Source organism: Molossus molossus, unplaced genomic scaffold, assembly GCF_014108415.1.
Source record: "Molossus molossus isolate mMolMol1 unplaced genomic scaffold, mMolMol1.p scaffold_m16_p_2, whole genome shotgun sequence".
In the NCBI taxonomy this organism is placed as follows: domain Eukaryota; kingdom Metazoa; phylum Chordata; class Mammalia; order Chiroptera; family Molossidae; genus Molossus; species Molossus molossus.
Genome location: NW_023425355.1, coordinates 97,405,114 through 97,431,341, shown reverse-complemented (window position 1 = coordinate 97,431,341; position 26,228 = coordinate 97,405,114). Strand labels below are relative to the sequence as shown.

The 26,228-nt window shown below is 38.5% G+C and overlaps 1 protein-coding gene and 2 non-coding genes across 3 annotated transcripts in view; 1 reads left to right on the top strand and 2 right to left on the bottom strand.

Annotated features, from left to right (window-relative positions):
• WNK3 (WNK lysine deficient protein kinase 3) overlaps positions 1 to 26,228 on the bottom strand; it is a 104,630-nt gene that overhangs the window by 25,900 nt on the left and 52,502 nt on the right. The window contains 5 exon segments of the mRNA XM_036271444.1: positions 1,115 to 1,166; positions 1,248 to 1,403; positions 2,427 to 2,543; positions 5,573 to 5,720; positions 10,267 to 10,331. Of these exon segments, the coding sequence (XP_036127337.1) occupies positions 1,115 to 1,166; positions 1,248 to 1,403; positions 2,427 to 2,543; positions 5,573 to 5,720; positions 10,267 to 10,331 (538 nt within the window).
• On the bottom strand, positions 16,341 to 16,463 carry LOC118636854. Its single transcript, XR_004960819.1, has one exon. It is a non-coding gene; the product is annotated as a small nucleolar RNA SNORA26 (small nucleolar RNA).
• Positions 23,149 to 23,252, top strand: LOC118636797. The gene has a single exon (XR_004960778.1). It is a non-coding gene; the product is annotated as a U6 spliceosomal RNA (small nuclear RNA).

Genomic DNA, 26,228 nt, shown 5'->3' with positions numbered 1-26,228 from the left:
AAAATTAAGCATACGATGTCTTTAGAGAAAGATTTTAGATTTTACAGAAACAAACATATCAACAGCAGTTACAAGCAGGCACTTTGCGGGGGGGGGGGGCTGGATAGGAAGGAAAGCACTTTTACCATTAAGACCTACATTTCCTGTTCTGTATCCTAATTATGGTGATGCTTACAGAAATCTACATGAGTATTACAATTTACAGAACTGTACATTAAAAGAAAAAAGTCAATTTTACTGTACGACGACTTAAAAAATAAAATAAGCCCCTACATCTTTACTCCCACTTTGTAAACGTATTAAAATGAGTAATTCTATTTTAAACATTACCCTATTTGTCAGCCAGAAATCGGCTCAGACGCCTGCTACTGAGAAAAAGATAGAGGAAGACCCTGGCATTCTAACACAAACTCCATTTCAGGGTAATTGTATCTGGTTCCATGACTCGCACACCACCTGTTGCTTCTTCATGTCATTATAATTCCTTCAGAGTCCTCATTCGTCTATGCCTTTTCTCCCCCTCCCAGATATTCTAAATATACCCATGACCAGAGCTGAGAAGAATGGAGAGATAAAGTAGTGAGAAAGAAAACAGAGGACCACGTTTTTAGCCCCTGGAAGTTTATCTGGTATCTGATTTATAAAAACTTAGTGATCAGAGGAAGGAGAAGCACATCACTGGTGGAATGAAATCACAATATCAATGATAATTAAAACAAGAGGCAAACTTAGAACATAATGATTTTAGTTAGGAATGTTTCTGTCCATCTCACATCAGGGGGGGAAATAAAACTTACCGGTCAAGTTCAAACAGTAAAGCATTAAAGGTCATCAGTACTGTGACTACTTTTCTGGTAACATACCGTGCGGCAACTCAGAAATAAATTAATCAGATAAAGAAGAACCAACACTTGAAGGAAATTTGGAGAATGGTTTTACTTCTTATACTTTCTTCTGGGCTATGAAGTCCTTTCAGAGTGTGGGAAAACCTACATTAGCAATTTCTCAAATTCCTTTATTGGCTAACATCTTTCCCAATGAAGATGTGTAAATTAAAGTTTCCAAAATGTCTTGCTTCAAATGCCAAATGGTAAATTTTATTAAATATACTTACTGCTGGTTTGAGTGGATGCAGAATTTATCTGTACTTGTTCAGATGATCCTGTCTGAATTAAAAATGAATAGATAAATAAAGAAGTTCCTGATACATATCTCAGAAGACCTATTTGCTAAACAACTGCTCTTACTTGACTATTGTTGGATTCCACGGTAATAGAGTCAACTCCTATGGCTCTTTCTGCAGCAGAGTGGACATGAAGAATCTCCTGGGCTTGACCTACGATAGCCCTCAATTCTTCTACAAATTTTTCTTTCTCACTATCCAGCACAAAGTTATCTTCAACCTGTCAAAAAGTAAAAGTAAGTCTACTCAAGAGAATGAATTCAGTTTCTTCAAAATTATAATAGTATATCAATGGTGATTACCCTAAATTAAAATTATTTATTTAGATCCAAATGCCACAAGAGAATTAACAAAGACCAGCAATAAAATGCAACATAGCATATTGAAATATTCTTTCTCTATTGAGACCACTGACATTTGTCAAGTGGGCAATACCTACAAGAGAAGAAGCCAGGATTTAAAAAACTATCTGGCATTCTACAAATTGACTGGCGTGCCTCATAACTGAGGCAGTGTTTATGTTTAAAACTAGATGTCCAAACCCAAAAGCTTATAAATCACAAAACGAAGCATCTCTAAAGATGATAAAGTATGGACTGGAGACAGTTCAGAAAACACTATGTTCACTAAGAGTAAAACTGACAGCATTTTTATCTTTTAAAATGTTTAGTCCTGCTTGGTCAGGAATGTATGTCCAAAGAAAACTGGCAGAAACAAAAGCACTATGTACTCTAACCGCCGCCCCATCCCGTCTCCATTGTTTAAAAAAGGAAAAATACTAGCTTAAGCCTAACAATTCAAAGAAAATATGAAAACAAAATGAAATCATGAACATTACTTAAACACTTAAGTATAAGATGTTATATCAGTAGCTAACACATTAGAATTACCTGGGGAACTTTATAAACTATTGATATTTAGGCCTTACCCCCAAAGATTCTGATTTAATTAAGGACCTAGAAGATTGTTTAAAAAAAACCTCTTCAGGTGATTTTAACATGCAGCTAGGGATAAGAACCACTGGCCTAGAACACCTCTCAATGAAACACCTTCATATTTTGCAGATAAATATAATGAAATCAGAGGAGGTGCATCGACTTCCTCTTGATCATAACCAATTTAGCTCTGTACAAATTTTAAAACAGTACCCTAAAAAAAGAGGGCTCTGAATCAATGGGGGAAGAGTTACAAGGGAAAGAGAGAGAACACTAAAAGGAAAATAATTTGGTTTTACTGTACTTACCATATAGTCTGCAATATCCTCTGGTGCATCACCATCAACATCAAACTTGAAGGTGACCATCTTGTTATTGTGCGTCTCCAGTTGACACTCTACCATGTTGTCTCCAGAGGTTGACACCTGGGCAAACATTTCACCAACAGATTAGGAATCAATCATTGTCAGAAGAATCAACATAGTTAAAATGCCCATCTTACTGAAAGCAATACACAGACGTAATGTGATCTCCATCAAAATGTCAGTGGCATTTAAAAAATTTTGTTTCTTTATTGATTTTGAGAGAGAGAGAAGAAGGAAGAGGGAGGGAGAGACAGAAACATCAATAAGAGAGAATATTGATCAGCTGCCTCCTGCATGCCCCCCACTGAGGATTTGACCCACAACCTGGGCAGGTGCCTTGACTGGGAATCGAACTGGTGAACTCTTGGTGCATGAGTCGATGCTCAACAACTGAGCCACATCAGCCGTGCAGTCAGTGGCATTTTTAAAGGAATCATTTTCCCTCCAGATTAAGAATCAATAATTGTACGAAGAATCAACATAGTTAAAACGGCTATCTTACCTAAAGCACTATACAGATTTAATACAATCCCCATCAAAATCCCAATGGCATTCTTTTTTTTTTTTATCCTCACCTGAGGATATTTTTCCATTTATCTTCAGATAGAGTGGGAGAGAGGGACAGAGAAAGAGAAACATTGACGTGAGAGAGAAACATCTACTGGTTGCCTCCTGCACAACCCCAACCAGGGCCGGGGAAGAACCGCAACCGAGGTACGTGTCCTTGGCCAGAATCAAACCCATGACTCTTTGGTCCATGGGGCCGGCACTTTAACTGCTGATCCAAATTGGCCAGGGCTCCAAAAGCATTCTTTAAGGAACTAGAACAACAACAAAAATCATCCAATTTCTATGGAACCACAAACGACTCCAAATAGCCAAAACAATCTTCAGAAAAAAAGAACAAAGCTAGAGCAATCACACTCCCTAACTTCAAATTATACTATGAAATGACAATAATCAAAACAACAAGATATTGTACCCTGGCTGGAGTGGCTCGGTTGGTTGGGCATTGTCCCATGCACCAAAAGGTTGCTGGGTTTGATTCCCAGTCAGGGCACATGCCTGGCTGGATTCCCCAGTGTGAGACATGCTCAATGGATGTTTCTTTCTCATATCCATGTTTTTCTCTCTCTCCCTCTCCTTCCTGTCTCTCCAAAAATCAATAAAAATTTTAAGAAAGCAAAACAACATGGTATTGGCAGAAAAACAGACACACAGACCAATGGAATAGGATCAAGAGTCCAGAAATAAACCTACATGTATATGGGCAAATAATTTTCAACAAAGAAGCCAAAAACAGCCATGGCCGGTTTGGCTCAGCGGTTAGAGCGTCGGCCTGCGGTCCGGAGAGACCCGGGTTCGGTTCCCGCTAAGGGCGCGTACCTTGGTTGCAGTTTGTCCCCAGCCCTGGTTGGGTCGTGTGGGTGGCAACCACTCGATGTGTCGCTTTCACGTCGATGTTTCTCTCTCTCTCTCTCTCTCACTCTCACTCTATCTGAACAAAATATCGAAAAATGTCCTCGGGTGAGGATAAAAAAAAAAAAAAAAAAAAAAAAAATAACCCAAAAACATACAATAGAAAAAAAAAAGCCTCTTCAATAAATGGTGCTAGGAATATTGGAAAGTCACATGTAAAAGAATAAAACTAGACTTCTATTTGTCACATTACAGAAAAATAAAGTCAAAATGAATCAAAGAACTAAATATAAGACTGGAAACAATAAATTACAAACAAACAAACAAAAACACTAGCCCGGCTGGTGTGACTCAGTGGACTGAGCGCTATCCCATGGACTGAGAGGTCCCGGTTTGATTTCCGGTCAAAGCACATGCCTGGGTTGTGGGCTCGATCCCCAGTAGGGGGCATGCAGGAGGCAGCCAATTGATGTTTCTATCTCTCCCTTCTTGTCTCTAAAAAATCAATAAAGCCCTGGTCCGTTTGGCTCAGTGGTTAGAACGTCAGCCTGCGGACCAAAGAGGTGTGGGTTTGATTCCAGTCAAGGGCACGTACTTTGGTTGCAGTTCGTACCCAGCCCTGGTTGGGGTCATGTGGGAGGCAACCAGTTGATGTGTCCCTCTCACGTAGATGTTTCTCTCTCTCTCCCTCTCCCTCCCTTCCTCCCTTCCACTCTATCTGAAGAAAAATATCCTCAGGTGAGGATTAAAAAAAAAATCACTAAAAACATTAAAAATTTTTTTAAAATTATATCTCTATACAAAGGACTATTTTAAATGTTATTAAAATTACTTAATGACACAGTAAAGTATATATAATACATTAAGTTTTTAAAAGGCAATATATAAAATTATATATAAGGTTTAGCATCCCTCCAAAACATATACTATATTGATTAGAGATATGTGCTTTAAAGTCTGATCTGGATTCAGATCTGACTATTGCTTACTAGTTGAATCACCTTAGGCAAATTACTTTACCTCTCTAACTCTGATTTATAAAGATAAGTATACCACCACCTATCATACAAGGTTATTAACAGATTAAATGATAAAGCAAATGTATAACATTTGGGGTGTCTACCACAAAATAATTCAATAAATTTCCACTATTACTACTATAATCTTAATGTAAAATAGGACAGTAACATACAGAATAAAAGAGATGAAACAAATTAAAACATTAACAGGAACTATATCTGAGAGTACAAGTGATTTTTATTTTCTTCCTTACATTTCTTAAGTCTAACAATTAATACATAATACTTTTATCAGAAAAAAATTTTTCCCATTGATTTTTCTTTTAGAGTGGGAGGGAGTCGGGGGAGAGACAGAGAGAGAAACATCAATATGAAAGAGACACATCTATTGGTTGCCACCCCCTCGACCCCAAGATGGGCCTGGGAATCGAACCCACAACCAAGGTATGTGCCCTTGACAGGGACTCAAACCTGTGACTCTCTGGTCCACAGGTGGATGTTTTAACTGCTGAGCCATATCGGTCAGGGAAGAAAAAATGTGTAATGGAGGAAAAGTTAATTCACAATACCCTACTTCCACAGTAATATCACCCCTCTCTGACCCCCAGACGTCTACTCCCACTCTTAACCCACCCATATTTACACACTAACCTGAAGGACAGTAAGCTGGAATTTAGTCCCCTTCTCTGGTCGAGGACAGGAAGCTCTTCTCTGTTTGATCCGATCTTGTTTGCCATTTCCACTTGGGTTGTCAGGAGTATTGGTGTTTTCCTTCACAGCTGCCACATCATGATGCAAACTACTAATTAAAAACACAAAAGCAACTTCTATTCAATTTCTCAGAGCAGACATTATTCTGTGATTCTCAAAACCCAATATTTAACTCAAATCAGAGTTAACATACAAAATTCCTTCATGGCTAGAATCATTTCATCCTGATATTAAAATTCTAAGAAAACCAACTATAAAATCATAAATAATGAGTTTATGGAAAATAAATTAGTAATAAAATATCTTTTAAAAAGTTATGACTTCACAATTCTGCAAATACACTAAAAGCCAATGAACTGTAAGCTTTAAATGTGTGAATTTAACAGTATGTGAATTATATCTCAATAAAGCTATTTTTAAAAGTTATGGAAAAAAATTGAAGCCATATTGTATTTATTTGACAAACATCTCACAGTAGTAGAAGAGAAAGAAAAACACCAGTGATAGGCCTCACTGGAACATTTTATCAGAGGACCCTCTTGATCAATTCTTTTTTGTTTGTTGTGGGGTTTCTTTTTTTAAAATTTTTATTTCTTTATTGATTTTGAGAGAGAGAGGCAAGAAAAGGGAGAGGGAGAGGGAGATAGAAACATTGACGAGAGAGAACATTGACTAGCCACCTCCTGCATGCCCCCTACTGGGGATTTGGTCCACAACCTGGGCATGTGCCCTGACCGGGAATCGAACCGGTGACCTCTTGGTGAATGAGTCGACGCTCAACCATTGAGCCACACTGTCCGAGCCATTTTGGGGTTTCCTTTTTAAAATGTTTTTATTGGTTTTTTAGAGAGAGGAAGGGGAGAGAGATAGAAATACTGATGTGAGAAACATTGATCTGCTGACTCCTGCATGCCCCCCACTGGTGATCAAGCCTGCAACCTAGGCATGTGCCCTGACCAGGAATCAAATTGGGACCTCCCAGTCCATGGGATGATGCTCAATCTACTGAGCCACACCAGCTGGGGAGTTTTGGGGTTTCTTATTAATACATTCAAATAATACTTCCAGAAATCAATTCTCACTCAAAATACACCTTTTAATGTAATGAACTCAATAAGGGACAGACAGACCAGGTGTGAAAGAGGAATAATAGTGCAGTAGGGAAGAACAAGAAATGAAAATAAGATAAAGAAAACATGCCCTGGCTGGTTTGGCTCAGAGGTTAGAGTGTTGGCCGTGAATCAATGAGTCACAGGTTCAATTCCAGTCAAAGGCACATACATACCTCAGTTGCGATTCATCCCTGGCCCTGGTTGGGGTCATGTGGGAGGCAAGCCACTCTATGTATCTCTTTCACATCGATGTTTCTCTCTGTCTCTCTCTCCCTCCCACTCTATCTGAACAAAAGTGGAAAAATGTCCTCTGGTGAAGATTAAAAAAAAAAAGATAAAGAAAACATGGTGTGTATCATACAATGAAGTATCATCCTGCCATGAAAATGAATAAAATCTTGGCATTTGCAACAACATGGGTAGGCTTTGAGGGCATTATGCTAAGTGAAATAAGTCAGAAAAAAGAAAGACAAATACATATAATTTCACTTATATGTGGAATCTAAAAATAAAAACAAAACCCAAGGTGGAGAGCGGAAGCCCCGGCCGCTGCTGGGTCCCTGCGGCGCCCACGGAGTAGCTGGAGCCGCTGGTTGGCTCTGCTCCGGCCGCGTCGGGGTTCACCGGCCCGAGGCCGGGTTCCAGAAGCTGGCCTCCCGGAATGCCGGTGGCCTTCGCTCCCGACTGGCTGAGAGGCAAGGCGCAAGGCAACCAGGACACGCTCCAGCGGTCCTGGAGGAGAATGACCAGCTAATCGCTGTATCGTGGAGTATCAGAACTAAGGCCGGGCGAATGTGCGTCTAGTACCAGCATGTGTTACATAGAAACCTCATTTATTTGGCTACCATTGCAGATGCGAACCCTACCGTCCTTCAAAAGTAATGGAATAACCTTCCGCCTGGCTGTTGTGAGGAGTAATTGAATGTAATCCACTTCGTGTGGAATGGAGACAGGATCTTTACCAACTGAACTGCTGAAAATATGAAGGAAATCTCTGGCTCTTTTTAAAGGAAATGTGAAGAAAGCTACTAAATTAACTGTATTTCAGTGTAAATATTTATTTTAATGATTAAGCAGATTGCCTCAATTAAGTTGCCTCCAGGTATTTTCCTTCCTGAAACGCGTGTGTTTGGAGACCAGGTTTCATGGCAGGGAAACTAAGCCTGCTTTCTTAGTTTCAACCTGAAGGGGAAACCGAGCAGCTGCCTGGCAGTCAGGGACCGGCGAGGCTCCCAGGGGAGGCCCCGCCAGCTGAACACGTAACTGCTTCTCCCTTCGACCAGTTTGGAGTTCTGGACCCCCGCCTGCTCTTTTCAGGTTGCTTCAAAATAAAGTTTGTCTTTCCAGAAAAAAACAAAACAGAAACAAAACCCAAGCTCATAGATACAGAGAACAGATTGGTGGCTGATAGAAGCAGGGATGGCCAGGGGGATGGGTGAGATGTGATGGGGGGTGGGGGAGGTAGGAGGTAGACAAAAAGGAGTAAAAAGGTACAAACTTTCAGTTATAAAATAAATGTCATGGGAATATAATGTGAAGCATGGTGACTATAGTTAACAAAACTGTATTGCATATTTCAAAGTTGCTAAGAGAGTAACAACTATGTGAAGTGATGGATGTTAACTAGATTTATTGTGGTAACCATTTCACAATATATGCAAATATCGAATCATTATGTTGTATTCTTGAAATATAACATTATATGTCAGTTATACCTCCATATCAATCAATCAACTACATCAAATTTTGGGTTAAAAAATTAAAATGAATGATGTGAAAAAGGATCAACACGAGTAATTCTAAGTAGTTGTATTTTGCAGGTTCAAATCAATATGATTATGAAAGAGTAGACTAACTTTCAATTTATCTGTGTCAAGGGCATTTTTCAGTTTTCTTTTTCTTTAATAAGTTTAAAGAAGATATTTCAATAAATACAAAAATTCCAATAAATACATTTGAAACTCAAATGAGAAGATCTGTAAGCACCAAACATATATTTTAAATTAATGTTTGGGTAAAGTCCTCCTAAAAACTACTCATGAAGTATCTGCATAAAGATATATATAAAAAGACATAAAAATAATTCTGAAAATGTTTTCTATGTTCACATGAAAAAACATTTTGCATAAATACAAGTGGTGGTAGAACATGCATCAACATTGCTCTTAGTTTTTTTAATACACAAAGAAATAGCAATGACAAATAACACTTTCAGCATATAAAAGGGATATAATTCTAATCAGTGGGGTTAGATCATTTTCATTACAGAGTTACCTTAAAAAAACTGGTTTAGGCCTTGGCCGGTTTGGCTCAGCGGTTAGAGCGTCGGCCCATGGTCCAGAGAGACCCAGATTCAGTTCCCTGCTAAGGGCGCGTACCTCGGTTGCGGTTTGTCCCCAGCCCCAGGTGGGGTTGTGCAGGAGGCAGCCACTCGATGTGTCCCTTTCACATGGATGTTTCTCTCTCTCTCTCTCTCTCTCTCTTCCTCCCACTCTATCTGTGCAAAAAATGGAAAAATGTCCTCGGGTGAGGATAAAAAAAAAAAAAATTTAAAAATACTCTTGAAGCACATGAAAAATATATCTCAGAACTTACATACTTATATGCATAGCCCAAGGACAAAAGCAATAGTGTGGTGAAAGCCTGGGGTGGGGTGGGGGCTGGATGAACGGAGGAAGTGGGGAGAAATTAGGGGGAATCAGTAATAATGTCAACAATAAAAAATAAACTTAAAAAAACACAAAACTAAAAATAGTCTTGGCCGGTTTGGCTCAGTGGTCAGAGCATTGGGCCTTGGACCAAAGAGTCTCGGGTTCAATTCCAGTCCAGGATACCTTGGTTCCTGGCTCTGGTCAGGGTCATGTGGGAGGCAACCAATCGATGTGTCTCTCTCACATTGATAGATCTCTCTCCCCCCACCCTCTTCCTCCCACTCTATCTGAAAATAAATGGAAAAATATCCTCTGATGAGGATTTAAAAAATAAACAACTAAAAATAAATAGCAGTTTTTTTAAAAAAACCAAATGGAAATGAAAGAACTGTAAGTATAATCATTGAAAAACAATTCATTGAATGGGCATAATAGCAGAATGAATAGGACAAAGGAAAGAATCTGTGAACTTGGAAACAGAACAATAGGAATTATGCAATCTGAATAACACAGAAAAAAATTAGTTTACAACTACCAACTAATAATATAATTATATATCTGGTTATAATTTATTTCTTTAGATTAGCTGGAATTTTATTATAAATGACATTATTTCTTATTTCCTTTTTAAATTCTAAGCTTTTCTTAGAAACAGAATGTTATAATGAAAACAAGAAAATGGTCAATAATTTCACAATCCATATGATCTTTATTAAAATAAAAAATAAAAATAATACCTATTATTTTAATTGAACATACACACAAATACAAGAACACAAAATCTTCCCTAGTCATGATATGAGAGCCCCTAATGAATGTAAATATTTCAACATACCCTTGTTTCCATGGTATTAAATAGGAAGATACTTACCTTTGAACTAAATCCAGTTTTAGAAGAGTTGCTTGCTGTTCAACTCCAACTGGTTGGGATACAGGCTGTAAACAATATAAAAATAAAAAAACTTATAACAGCAAACTTCAGGCTAAAGATGAAATTTGTTATTATTTCAGAAAACACACGTTACATTTCATATTTTGGTTAACTCATAAACCAGGCAGAACATCTACCCTACTGAATGTCTTCATCAATCTTATTATTGATTTTACTACCAAAGATGAAGAAAAATAAAATGTAGTAATATTCATCAATCAATATTTCTCATTAAGAAAAGAGAACATTGTTTTATATGTTTTTTATCTTTATTGTTGACAGTATTACAGATGTACCCCCCTTTCCTCCCCTATTGCCTCCTCCTCCTGGTTTCAACAGAGAACACTGACATTCAGCTTCCAGTCTTGATTGTAAAACGACTCCTAAAATTAATATTCATATTAAATCATCTGGACTTGGTCATTGTATTGTGATTAAGAAAAATGTCCTTATTCTTACACAGAAATATTTAGAGGTAAAAGGGTATCATGTTTGCAACGAGCTGCCGTTATACAAACAGAAAAATCAATGACTCAAGCTTTAATATGTTGTATGGTCTCTCTTTCTTGCTCTCTTTTTCACAAAACTACAGCCAACTATCTCTTTGCGGCGTTAGTATTGGGGAGCTCCAATACTGATTTTTAGGAGGAAAGTATAGCCCTCTAAGAAGGCAAATGCCAATTCCGCTGGAAAATTATTTTAAACATTTATTTTAAACATATTATTTTAAACATCCTATGCATTGCCACTGGTGATAGTAGAGGGACCTTAAAAATGCAAGTCTACCAAAAATGATCACTTCCCTCCCCAGTTTAAACCCCCTATGATGGCTCCTCTTCTATAAGGTGAAGTTCTTTTGGATGGTAAATAAAGTCTTCATTGAACTAGTCCTGGCCTTATTTTCTAGCCTCTTCTCTGCTCAAAGTCACACTGAACTCTCTCTCTTAAGAATGAGTTGGACTTTTCCATATACTGTGACTCTAATTATGCTCCTTCATCTCCCTGGACTATTTCAACTCCTCCTAGTCCTGTCTATTTAGCAAATATCTGGACAGAACTCTTATATTTATATCTTTATTTATTTTTCTTTATTGATTTTAGAGAGAGAGAGGAAGGGAGAGGGGGAGATAGAAACACTGATGAGAGAACATCGATTGGCTGCCTCCTGCGTGTCCCCCACTGGGTATTTGGCCTACAACCTGGGCATGTGCCCTGACCAGAAATCGAACTGGCAACCTCTTGGTGCATGGGTCGATGCTCAACCACTGAGCTACACTGGCTGGGTGGAACTCTTATATTAAAAAAGCTACTACTGCCCGGGCTGGTTTGGCTCAACGGATAGAGCGTCGGCCTGCGGTCCAGAGAGACCCGGGTTCGGTCCCTGCTAAGGGCACATATCTCAGTTGCAGTTTGTTCCCGGCCCTGGTTGGGTCATGCAGGAGGCAGCCACTCGATGTGTCCCTTTCATGTCGATGTTTCTCTCTCTCCTTCCCACTCTATCTGAACAAAAAATGGAAAAATGTCCTCGGGTAAGGATAAAAAATAAAAATAAATAAAAATAAAAAGCCACTATTACAGTGGGTTCTAGACAGCAATAAACTTACCTTGGGGACTCTAAAGAACATATGCCTTAGCTCATATCTTGGTTTCTAAACTAAAAGGGATAAAGATTCCTTGGAGAAATGGCTGATTCCAACACTTAGGCAAGGAAAGTACAGGATGAACTTGGATTATCTTGCTATACCAAAAAGTATAGAACCGCTCAAAGAATGATGGGAACATATGAAAAGCAGACAGGAGCCAGCTTGAAGGGGTTCCCACTGCCCACAATTTGGCCATCAGAATAAATAATGATAGTAACAGAATATAATCCATTTAGTAAAGTAGGAATCCTTAAGGTCATACCGATATAAACAAACAAAGGAAAGGTCTGACAGTATAAAGCCAAGTAATAAATACAAGGAGTGATGAAGTTAGAAAAATTACCAATGAATGATAAAATTGATGGGTGAAAGTTGGATGAGGAACAGGATATTTACAGTTTTAAGATATCGCCTCAAAGATTGCTTATTAATTACAAAAGCAAAAATGATCACTTTACAGTAGAAGAACATGGCAGGCCCTACCATAATCAAGTAATCAAATTTGACCTCAGCAATATTGGGACAAATTGATATCACATGCCTCCTAATATAACACGATGTGCAAAGAACACAGCATTCCTTACATGTTATTCTTGACAAAAATGCATGATCTGAACCTGAACTTGAAGAACATTCTACAATTGACCTTTAGTCTTCAAAAATACTAATGCTATGAAAGACAAAGAAAGGCTGAGAAACTGTTCCAGATTAAAGGAGACGAAAGAGACAAACAATACAACTAAAGTCAATGTGTGATCTTCAATTAGATCCTGGATTAAGCTGAAGGGGTGGTGGGGGTTATCATTAAGGGGCAATTGGTGAAATTTTAATGTGAACAACAGATTAAATAATAGAATTATATTCATATTAAATCACCTGTACTTGGTCATTATATTGTGGTTAAGAAAACTGTCCTTGTTCTTATACAGAAATATTTAGGGGTAAAAGGGTATCATGTTTGCAACTAGCTCTCCCATGCTTCACAGGGAAAATCATATGTGGATGAATAGTAGATGGATGGATGGGTGGACAGATGGATGGATACACCAACCAACTGATGGACTGTCATCCAGTAATGTCTTTTATCATGTCCCTCTTTATTATATATGTTTAATGTCTGACTCCAGGGATTCTGTATAATTTATTTTTATATTCTCAGTGCCTCTTAATACAGTGCCAACACATTTTAGGCTTCCAATAAATGCTTGAAGGTAGAAAAAAAATAAGAAAATGGTGATGTAAGAAGAAAGGCTGTGCTGTAAAAATGTCTGTGATCCAGTATTATCAATCCTGGACATTCATCTGAAAGAAATACAAAGGAAGAAAAAGTACGTAGTATAAAGTTTGTTTCATAGTAAATGGCAAGTATGTCTGTTTTTATTGTGACAGTACATATAATAAATATTACTGAGTCATAAAAAAAATAAGGAGCCCTGACCTGTTTAGCTCAGCAGTTAGAGCATTGGCCCATGAACCAGAGTCCTGGGTTCGGTTCCTGCTAGGGGCGTTTACCTTGGTTGCAGTTTGTCCCCGGCCCCGTGGGATTGTGTGGGCGGCAGCCAGTTGATGTGTCTCTCTCACATCAATGTTTCTCTCTCTTCCTCCCTCTTTCCTTCCCACTCTATCTGAAGATAAATGCAAAAATGTCTTCGAGTGAGGAAAAAAAGAAATAAATAAGGAAATCTTACCATTTGCGACAGTATGGATGGACCTAGAGGATATTATACTCAGTGAATACGTCAGTCAGAGAAAGACAAATACCATATGATTTCACTTACATGTGGAATCAAAAGAACAAAATAAATAAACAAACAGAACTGAAAATGACTCACAGATACAGAGCAGACTGATGGTTGCCAGAGGGGAGGGTGGTTGGGGGACTAGGTGAAAAAGGTGAAGGGGTTAAGAAGTACAAAATGGTAGTTACAAAATAGTCATGGGGATAAAAAGTACAGCATAGGGAATACAGTCAATAATATTGCAATAACTATGCATAGTGCCAGTTGGGTACTGAGGAGAACAATATGCAAAGTATATGATTGTCTAGCCACTAAGCTATATACCTAAAACCAATACAAAATAAAATTGAAAGAAATGAAAAAGAAAAAAAAAACTGATAGTGAGTCAGTTGTCCAGGAACAGGGGAAGAGTCAGGTAATTATGATTACTTACTGCATTACTGTGTGACCATGGAAAACTAGCTGTGAAGTCTAAGTGATGGCAGAAAAAATTACTTAACAATGAATAAAAAATCAGAAAACAATATGTATATAATTACAACCACTTATGCATATGACAAAAACCTGTAATGCTGTAACAAATATTATAATCACTGCCATGTAAAGGAGATAGCAATCTAGGTGATTTTCCCCCATTTTCCTACTTTTCATAATGACAGTACGTACATTTTATAATTTAAAACTTTCAAAGAATAGCAAATACTAAATGTACATGAAAATAGGTACTTTCATAAACCACTGGAGGGATTATAAACTGGTCAGACCTTTCCGAAGGGTAATTTAACAAGTCTTAAAATGTCAAGCAATTCCATTTCTAGAAATGTATCTCAAGGAAATAATTAAGAGTGTGCACAAAGAGCCCGGCTGGGGCGGCTCAGTTGGTTAAGCATCGTCCCATGCACCGAGCGGTCTGATTCGATTCCTGGTCAGGCAGGGCACCTGCTCCACTTGCAGGCTCTACAGTCGGCCCTCGTTTATCGCGGTTAATCAGTTCCAGACTCTACCGCGATAAATGAATTTCCGCGAAGTAGGATTATTAATTTATACAGTTGTCCCTTGCCACTTTGGGCTTCGACTTTCGCAGCTTCACTCTTACCATGTTTTTTTCAAAACCGTGAAAGTCTAAGCGCGAAGTGGTGAGGGACGACTGCATTCCCAGTAGCAGGGGTGCAGGAGGCAACTGAGAGATGTTTCTCTCTCACATCCATGTTTTTATCTGTCTCCCTCTCATTTCCTCACTTTCTAAAAAAATCAATGAAGACATTTTTTTTTAAAGGACTGTTCACAAAGATTTAGGTACAAGAACGATCCTCACAACATGGAATAGTATAGCAAATAGCAAAAAAATTAGACACTTGTTTCCTTCACTTGCTCCATTAAATAAGAGTACATCCATACTAAAAGATATTATACAGCCTTTAAAATGTATTAAAACATATAAGATAATGTTATAAGGGAAAAATATTATAAAAGAGCATGCATAGTGCCCTGGCTGCTTTGGCTCAGCAGTTAGAGCGTCGGCCCGCAGACCAGACAGTTCCAGGTTTAGTTCCCGCTAAGGGCACGTACCTTGGTTGCAGTTTTTCCCCCCGCCCTGGTTGGGGTTGTGTGGGTAGCAACTACCGGATGTTTGTCTCTCTCTCCCTCCCTCTCTCCCGCTCTATCTGAAAATAAATGCAAAAATGTCCTCGAGTGAGGATTAAAAAAAAAAAAAAGAACATGCACAGTATGATTACAATAAAATTACACATATGTATCAGTATATGAAATGGTCTGGAAGAATATACACCAAAGTGTTAAACAAGCTTATCTATATTCATCTTGCTTTGTTAATAGGAACAAAAAAACATATTTAACTTTTTATAGATTTATCAACCCTCAAATCTGGTCATCTCAGGGCAAGTCCCCAGTATTTCAATGTATAACATTATAGTAGTTTTAGACAAAAGTAAAAATGAAACATTCCACTAAAATTGAAAGACATCTATAAAAATGGTCCGGCATCTATTTGTAAATGTTAGTTTTGAAACTCCTAGAAATATTATGACAGAAGTTGATTAGAAACTATTATATAAAAAAGCAGATGAACCAAACCATTAGCCATGATTCTGAGGGTTAACACAAGTAGCATTAATAGTCCTGTTAATAATTACAAGTGGTTATAAACATAATTCCAGATTGTTGTCATAACATCTACGTTTTGTTTCTCTTTACTTAATACACAGGCTTTCCTCCAGATTTATCCATCAGGACACCATGTTACTGCTCTATCTTGCTAGGACCCACCATAATTCTTTTAAAATTCTATAATACAAACATTTGTTATGTTGGCTACACTTTGCTGAATCTTGGGTGTACACACACACAAAAGAAACCTCTTTGTTCAAGTATTTTCTTTCAATGTTTAAACAATGATTATATTGAAGAGCTAACTACCTAATCTATAATTAGAAACTAATCTAATTTATGCACAAAAAAACCCCAAAAAAACCTCAGTATGGGTTGACTAGGTTGGAAGAGGAAGTAGAAGGTAGGAAATGATAAACTGTGTTCATCTCCCCACCCCCCATCCTAAAATCCAAATAAAAGACAGGAATCAATCCTTTTTCCTAATGAGACTTTTTTTCCCTCTGCTTGTGATTCCAGACAGGATCCAAAGAGGAGTTTTACCATCTCTTCTCTGGGTTTTATGGAGACTTTCTGTACCCTTCTCTGTTAGCCTCCTAAAGGCACTGCGTCAACCTTAGAAGGGCACAAGAAAGGGTGACTTGAGATTTTTTTACAGGGTTCCCTAGTTTCCTGTACTCCTCTTTCCCCAATACCCAGTGGATCTCAGCGGTTTAACAAGTCGGAACCCGCTACACGCAGCCCTGCCCAGCAGAGCCGAACCGCGCGGTTCCTTCACAGCAGAGCAGCTTCCTCTGGCCGCCACTGGCCACGTGCGCTGGGCACCGGGCCATTTCATTTCATCTCAAGGACAGGGACATACCTGCGCTTAGAACTTGGGCCGCTGCGCCCCAGCAGGCGCTGGAGACAAACTCTGCGGCCCCAAGGTCGGTCTAGAACCGGCTCTTGTCCCCACAGACCGAGTGGGCCCGGAACCCCAACCCGCTCCGCATCAACAGCTGTGCCCCCCCGCGGCGGGAGATGAGAGGCACCGCAATGAGCCTTTGTATCTGGACATCTGAGACCTCAACAACTTGCTAGCAAAGTTCAATAAAACTCAAGTACCTCTAAACACTTGCAGGCTGAGGACAAGGCCAAAATGAGAAGCAAAACTAGGCCTGGATTCCATGGGCCACACCATTGTCTCCTATCTACCTTGGTACTTACAGCTCTCTCTTGAACTTGTTTCTATATCTTTCGCATCCATGATTCTGTTAGTTCTGGGAGGGAAGACACCACATCTGTAAAATGTTATCGCAGTATTCCTAATGCCTTACCAATACCTAAATCAGAAATGGCTGCTCAATAATATCTTTCACTATAATAATGTTCTCATTTTTATTATTGTTTTTATTTTTATTATAGCAACAAAACAACCACTATTTTTAGTGTTTATTTAGTGCTAAGCACTTCATAAACATTATTTAACTAAATTCATTTCTTAATGACAACTCTAAGCGGTAGGTATTATCTTCATTTTACCAATGAGGAACCTGAGGCTGTAAGTGATGGAGGCAAAAACCGAGTCAGTAAAATAAAATGAATGAATAAACTCCAAAGGGTACTGAAGCATAGAACCCCTATGGTACTCCACACACCATAGGGACTTTTCTGTTAGTCTCTGTTAGTTCCTAACCCTTCTCTCTCCTTTACCATTATTTGCTATCCTCCCATCAGTGGTTCTCTGCCCTAGATGTACTTTATAATCTTGAGGAAAGGAGAGGAGGAATGGAGAAATGGAGGAGGGAATAAAGAAAAAGGAAAAGAAAATCTAAGCTCATGCACAACATTCCAGACATTCTTATTCAGTTATTTTGGAGTGAGGGAGACAGTAAAACTGGAAAGTATTTTTAAACATTTCATAAACTGCTTTACTGTATTGTCAACATTACAACACATGTCTCTTCCATGAAGTGCTATTTAACAACTACTATTTATTGAGTACTTACTATGTTCCAGGCATTCCTCACATTTATCTCATTTAATCCTAATAAGCCTGCAAGATAGGCATTTTTTCAGACAGAAAAGTTGAATAATTAATTGTTCTATATTAATTAATTTTACTATATTTGTATTATTATGTATATCCATCAATCCATCTTACTTCTTATGCTTTTCAAAGTTGCAAATACAAGATAGGCAATTTAAAACCTCACTTTATAAATTAAAAGAGGCAAAGCTAAAATGAATTAATACCTTTCAAACAGCCAGAGTTGAAACTCAGGTCTAACTAAAGGTATAAACTGGTTCAAACCTGTGTGTGTGTGTGTATTATATATATATATATATATATATATATATATATATAATGAAAATATTGCTTATTTAATTAAAGAAAATTATCACTGTGCATGATGCCCACTTCCATAGTTTTATATTTATAAAGAACCCTTCATCTATAAAGTCGCTGCCTATTTAAGCCCAATTCTTAGGCAACCTTAGATTCTGAATAATGTAATTTACCCTAAGAAATAACTGTTCCACAGCATACTTCCTTGCATACACTAACATAATGACACCCAGGCTATTAAACAGGCAGAGAAAGAAAAGATGAAAATACATCAGCATCACAAATACTGACAGACAAGAGGGACAGAAAGTAGAAAGAAATTTCATTAATTATAAGGCAGGAAGAACTGGATTGAAAAAAAATTTACCTTTGCTTCACTCCAGGTCTCCCTAGGGATCACCTCATGAAAGGAAACCTAACTGAAGGGAGATTTATACTCCACACTTTTCCCCTAATATCTCCCCTCAGTTGAGTTAACAAGGGTCTGTAACAACCAGAACATTGATAAGACATTGCTCTGGTCTCAGCCCTCTAAGCTTTTTACAGCTATTTAGAGAGAGCAACTAACATTGTTTTGTTTTGATAAATATTTTTTAAATATATTTTTTATATATTTTAAAAATTTTATTTTAGAGAAAGGGAGAGGGAGAGAGAGAAACATCCATGTGAGAGAAACATCGATCAGCTGTGCTCAACCAATTGAGCCACACCAGCCAGGGCTTAAATATGTTTTTCTTGATTTTATAGAGAGATGAAGGGATAAGGAGAGAGAGAGAGAAATATCAATGAGAGAGAAACACCGATCGGCTACCTCCTGTATGCCCCCTCTACTGGGGATCGAGCCTGCAACCCTGGCATGTGCCCTGACTGGGAATCAACCAGTGACCTCTCATTTCATGGGACAGATGCTCAATCAAGGGCCAGGGCTGTCTTTTGTTTTGTTTTGTTTTGTTTTGTTTTCAATGGCAGGAGTGAGAATGCATATTAGAGATGAAAAAGAGGGAATTAACTCAGCCATTTGGCATTCTGGGAAGTAGATTCCCTACAAGTAAAGCCAAATTACCAATAAAAAGGAAATTCTTTTAAATGTTAGTATGATCTAATTCTGATTAAACAAATACTAAAACCATTTATGTGCCCTGGCTGGTGTGGTTCAGTGGATAGAGCATTGGCCCATGCACCTAAGGGTCACAGGTTTGATTCCTGCTCAAGGGCACATAGCTGGGTTGCAGATTCAATCCCCAGCCTGGATAGGGCTGTCCAGGAGGCAAACAATCTATGTGAGTCACATCAATATTCCCCCCACCATGCCACCTTCCACTCTCTCTTAAAAAAAAACAATCAATGGGAAAAAATATCCTTGGGTGAGGATTAACAAAATAAATAAATAAATAAATGATCGTTGTTTTTTAAAAAAAGTATTTGTGTACATGAATGCATAGAAAAATACTATCTGGAAAACACTAAAGGTTTTGTTTCTGAGAAGTGGGATAACATAATTTTAACTTTCTACTTCTCTGTATTTTAAAAAAGTATTTATAAGAAGTAAAGTTTTATTATTTGTTTTTTTGTTAATCCTCATCTGAGGATATTTTTTCCATTAATTTTGGAGAGTGGAAGGGAGGGAGCGGGAGAGAGTGTGAGGGGGAGAGAAACATCGATGTGAGAGAGATACCTTGACTGGTTGCCTCCCGCACACACCCTGACCAGGGCTGGGGACTGAACGTGCAACTCAGGTGTGTGCCCTTGACAGGGATTCAAAACTGCAACCCTTTTCAGTCTGTGGGCCGAGATTCTAACCACTGAGCAACACTGGCCAGGGCAAAAGTAAAATTATTTCTAAAAGCTATTAAAAAAAAAAGCTATTGCTTGGCCAGTGTGGCTGAGTGGTTGAGCCTTGACCCATGCACCAAGAGGTCTCCACTTTGATTCCCAGTCAGGGCACATGCCCAGGTTGTGAGCCAAATCCCCAGTGGGGGGCATGCAGGAGGCGGCCAAGTGGTGTTCTCTCTCATCGATGTTTCTATCTCTCTCTCCTTTTCCCTTCCCCTTCTCTAACATCAATATAGAAAAATAAATAAAAATTTAAAAAGTGCTATTTTCATAAGAGGAAATAAAATATCCATACCAATACATAAAAGATATACACCAAATCTTTCACTTAGGAGGATAATAAATTCCACCTATAAACACTTAGGAGGAAAAAGGAGCCAAAAATATGACTGGCTTTAGTCTTCTCTTCTGTAGCATAAACTAGAAGTCAATAGAACAATATATCATTTTTTGGTAATTAAAAAATGTTATTTATCAATTTTAGAGAGAGAGGAAAGGAGAGAGGAAGAGGGAAAAGAGAAAGAGAGAGAGAGAGAGAGACATCAATTTGTTGTTCTGCTTATTTATGCATTCGTTGGTTGATTCTCTTTTTTTTTTTTATCCTCACCCAAGGGCACTTTTTTTTTGCATTTATCTTCAGATAGAGCAGGAGGGAGAGGGGGAGGAAGAGAGAGAGAGAGAAATATCAATGTAAGAGAGACACATCTACTGGCTGCCACCCACACGACCCCAACCTGGGCCGGGGAAAAACTGCAACCAAGGTACATGCCCCTAGCGGGAACCGAACCCGGGTCGCTCTGGTCCGCGGGCCGATGCTCTAACCGCTGAGCCAAATTGGCCAGGGCCATTGGTTGATTCTTGTATGTGCCCTGACTAGGGACTGAACCCACAACCTAGGCATATGGGGACGACATTCTAACCTACTGGGCTAACTGACCAAGGCAGAACAAAATATCTTGTACAGTCTTGGCCAGTGTGGCTCAATGGTTAGGGTGTTGGCCTGAGCACTGAAGGGTCACAGGTCCGATTCCCGATCAAGGACATGTACATACCTGGGTTTTGGCTTTGATCCCTGACCCCAGTTGGGGCACGTTTGGGAGGCAATATCCACATCTCTGTTTCTCTCTCTCTCTCTCTCCCCCTCCCCTCCTTCCACTCTCTCTACAAATCAATGGAAAAAATATCCTCGGGTGAGGATTAACAACAACAAAAATCTTATAGAAGGAAAGAAAAGTTTGCAAACATATTTTTTTCTACTCAGTCAAATTATATTTTATTTATGAATGTAAATGAAAGGTAAGTTTCATATACCCAAAGAATAAAAAATAGCACACAAAAGTAACCTTGAAAAATCACACAAATCCACTTTCCAAACTACAGAGGCACTTAGCAAAATTTAAGAATCAAGGATAGAAAGTTGTGGTATAGCTCGGCCAATGTGGCTCAGTGGTTGAGCATCGACCCATGTACCAAGAGGTCGCCAGTTCAATTCCCAGTCAGGGCACATGCCCGGGTTGTGGGCCCGATCCCCAGTGGGGGGCAAGCAGGAGGCGGCCAATCAATGTTCTCTCTCATTGATGTTTCTATGTGTCTCTCTCCCTCGTCCTTCCTCTCTCTCTAAAATCAATAAAGAAAAAAAAGAGTTGTGGTATAAAAACTGGTTGTATACCAACAATTAGTATTAAGTCCAAATTGTTAAAACTGTGTTTCAAAATTGACTGTACACATAAAAACTGAGAAGTTACATGTATAGTATAATAAAATAAAAAATACCTTTCATGCTATCGCCCCCCAAACAAGTTTGCCTTTTCTTTTTCTTTTTTTTTTTTTTTTTTTTTTTTTTTATCCTCACCCGAGGATACTTTTCCATTTTTTGTACAGATAGAGTGGGAGGGAGAGAGAGGAAGGGAGAGAGAGAGAGAAACATCGACGTGAAGGGACACATCGAGTGGCTGCCACCCGCACGACCAACCAGGGCCGGGGACAAACTGCAACTGAGGTACATGCCCTTAGCGGGAACCGAACCCGGGTCTCTCTGGACCGCAGGCCGACGCTCCAACCGCTGAGCCAAACTGGCCAGGGCTGCCTTTTCCTTAAATACCTTATAATAGTAATTCACAGATAATCAGTCTCTCTCTCTTTTTTTTTATCCTTACCTGAAGATATTTTCCATTTATCTTGGTATAGAGCGGGAGGAAGAGAGGGAAGAGAGAGACAGAAACATCGATGCCAGAGAGACACATCGAGTGGTTGCCACCTACACGACCCCAACCGGGGCCGGCAACAAACTGCAACCGAGGTACTGTATGTGGCCTTAGCGGGAACCAAACCTGGGCCTCTCTGGTCCATGGGCCGATGCTCTAACCGCTGAGCCAAACTGGCCAGGGCGATAATCAGTCTCATCTCATTCCACCAACCTCCCAAACTGAAGATTTCAATTGTGCTGCTATTTCAGAGGGTGGTTCCTTCCTGGAGAATGAGATCAACCAGAAAGGTTCCCATTCCTTCAATGTCCTCAATGCTTTAAATAATTTATATTCAAAAGGTAGAAGGCGAATAATGTCCCTGTAAATCAATCCAAATGATGGATGTCCTTGGATATTATGAAGCTATACTAAGCAACATGTGCCTTTGGGGAACATTTTTTGACAATGTTCAGCAAACACACCCACTAGTTAGATCAATTTCCCTTAAATTAGAATAAAGTAATTTCACATAAAACCACTATTATGCTAAATAGCATTTTTACATAATTGGTCTAATACCCTAGAAGCCAGAATCACTCTCTCTAGAGAAACCAGACATAACTTGAATGCTCAATTTTTACACAAGATTTTCATTTAATGGAGTTAACTACTTTATAGAGGAAGTTACAGTGAAGATTAAATGAGGTGGTTGCTTGGTCCTCAGTGTCAGCTCCCTATAAGATTTACTCCTTTAGAATGCCTCAGAAAAATGGTCGCGTGATACATGAAAACTGTCTTTACCAGAATTAACTTGATTGTTTTAATCATATTCACACACAGTAAGTCCATGGATGTTTCTCAACAAACTGATCGTAGAGATTCTTTTGCCAACTGATATCAGCATTATACACATGAACAAATTCCATTCTTCATGTAGTTTCCGTACTATCTTAGAAACAGTAAGAGTGCTCGCTTTGGCAGCACATACACTAAAACAGGAATGACACCGAGATTAACATGGCTCCTGTGTGAGGATGACCCGCAAATTCATGAAGCGTTCCATATTTCTAAAGAAGGACCTCTTACCCTTTGAGACAGCATAAACGAACCTGGAGATGATTATGCTAAGTGAAATAAGCCAGTCAGAGAAAGACAAATATCACATGATCTCACTTATTTGTGGAATCTAACAAACAAAACAAACTGACCAACAAAATTAAGTTCTAAGGCACGGAGGCATGGAACAGACTGACATCTCAGAGGAGGGGAGTTGGGGACAAGAAGAGATAAACAAAAGAACTTAATATACTTATATGCACAGCCCATGGACACAGACAATAGTGTGGTTAAGGCCTGGGGGGGTAGGAGCTGGGGGCAAAATGGGGGACATCTGTAATACTGTCAACATTAAAAAAAATTTTAAAAATACAATAGAAGAATAGAAACATAACCAGAGACAGAGTAAACATCTCAAAGGCACTGGTATCTTCAGTAACTACCCTTCTGGGTCTTAAACATACTATGGTTAGAATTAAAATCACCAAGTCTGAAGTGTAAAGATATTAATTACTTCACTGATTAAGAAAGTGGAGCGGAAAATTAGATCAGCTATGAAACAGTAGTAAAATAGGAATTGCTAATAAGAAGCACAATTTCCAGCCCCGGCAAGTTTGACTCAATAGTTAGAGCATCAGCCCATGGACCGAAGGGTTGTGGGTTCAATTCCTGTTCAAGGGCACGTATCTGGGTGTCAGGTTCGATTTCCCGCCCTGGCTGGGGTCATGCAGGAGGAAACCAATAAATGTGTCTCTCTCACATCGATGTGTCTCTCTTTCTCTCTTTCCCTCCTTCCATTCTAAAAAAGTCAATGGAAAAAATCCTCAAGTGAGGATTAAACCAAAAAAAAAAAAAAAGCACAATTTCCAGAGTGATCTTACAAATACATAACTTAGATATGCTAATATACAGATTTATCTGTGAAAACAATTAATACACGATAACATTTTATTGACTCCTGATGCATTCAAATTCTGAAGTCTGGACAATCCTGTCTCTGCTTCTAAAAACATATAAATAAAAACCTAAAGGAAACCTCGGTTCCTGGTTGTCAATGCTAAATGTTAGCAGCAACAAAAATCACTCAGTCATCTTTCCCTTATAATGTTAATCCATATTTATGTAGATAAAAAATCCTAAGAGATTGAATCAATATGATAATAAGGAATATATACATCTATTATAATAATTACAGCAAAACTAAAGAAGAGTGCCATCCACAAACCACTAATTGTGGAGAATCTCCAAAGGAAAAGAATCCAATAGATCACATCCATAGGGAAACAAAATCTATGGAAAAACTAAAGCTTAGAAAAAGATCAGTATCGAACTCAACAAAAAGATTAGGTCTTTAGAACAATGAACTTTAAGTAGGTACTTAATGCTACTTGGCAATCTTACTACCATTCCTTCTACCATTCTCCTAGAAAAACTACTTTGTAACTTTACCTCTTTCCTCAAACTTTTAATACCCACTTCCTTGCCCAAACTCATGCTCAGATGATGGCCTTGGATCTATTTCAATGAGAAAATAAAAAGCAACAAAGATAATTCCACTACCACATTTGCTCACCTAATAGCATTTGTGCCCATACTCTCTGCCTTTTCCTGTATTACGGAAAAAATCTGTTTGGGCTCCTATGCTAAGGCCAGCCCCTCTATTTAGAAACTGAACTTGAGCTCCTTTCAACTTCTCAGGGACATCACTCCAGTAATTCTCCTTTCTCCTATCAGTATTTTTTCCCTTCCTAAATCATTCCTCTTATAGATATGAGATTGTATCTCCATTAAGACAGACCTTCCCAACTAGGGCTTATCGAGATATGACTGATTATGAGGAATAGGACATGCCTAGAACATCTTGTGTAAAGATAAGTTCAAAGAATGATGGGGACATGCCAAAAAGACAAAGGAACCAGCTTGCAGAGGTTCCCACTAGCCAAATCTGAGATAGTTGGTGCATCAAAATACATAATGATACTAATGAATAAAATAAAATCTATAATTGTATTTTAATTAATTAATTAATTAATTAATTAATGGGGAAGAATGGAAAGCTCTATTCCAAATAATAAATATAGGATTAAAAAATCACCATTTGGCAATCACCAAAGTAACTGTTATAAGACAAGAATTTTCAATGGTTGTCTAAACTATGGGTAAAAGCTTTATGATAAACATAGTCTCAAAGTAACTCTCCACAAATTACTTAATTACAAAGTGAAAAATAACTTTTCAGTGGAAAAACCTCATAGATACCACCTTAACCCAGTGATCAAAATTAATATCACCACTAATTAATAAGAGTGGACACCATGTACCTCCTGATATGAAGCACTAAAAAGAACCCAACATTTTTTTGTAGTATTCCTGCAACAAATGTATAACCCGAATCTAACAATGTGGAACATCAGATCAAACCATTTTGAATAATACTTTACAAAGTAATTGGCCTAGACTCATCAAAAACATCCAAGTCATGAAAGACAAAGAAAGGCTAAAAAAATTGTTCTAGATTAGAAGAAACTATTGAGGAAGCATAACAATAAAATACAACCAGTTATCCTGGATTGGATCCTAAACCAGAATTTTTTTTCCTTTTGATATTAAAAAGAGTATTGATACATTTAGAAGAAATCTTTGGAGAGCAGTTAAAAATGAAGAATCTGTCCTGGCCGGTTTGGCTCAGCGGTTAGAGCGCTGGACCGCAGGTTCAGTTCCCGCTAAGGGCGCGGACCTCGGTTGCAGTTTGTCCCCGGCCTTGGTTGGTCATGTGGGTGGCAGCTACTCGATGTGTCCCTTTCACGTAGATGTCTCTCTCTCTCTCTCTCTCTCTCTCTCTCCCTCCCTCCCTCCCTCCCACTCTATCTGAACAAAAAATGAAAAAATGTCCTTGGGTAAGGATAAAAAAAAAAGAAGAATCTGAGAGACTTTTAGAACACCCCTTAAACATCTCACACAACACTACTAACTACAAAAGATCTCATTA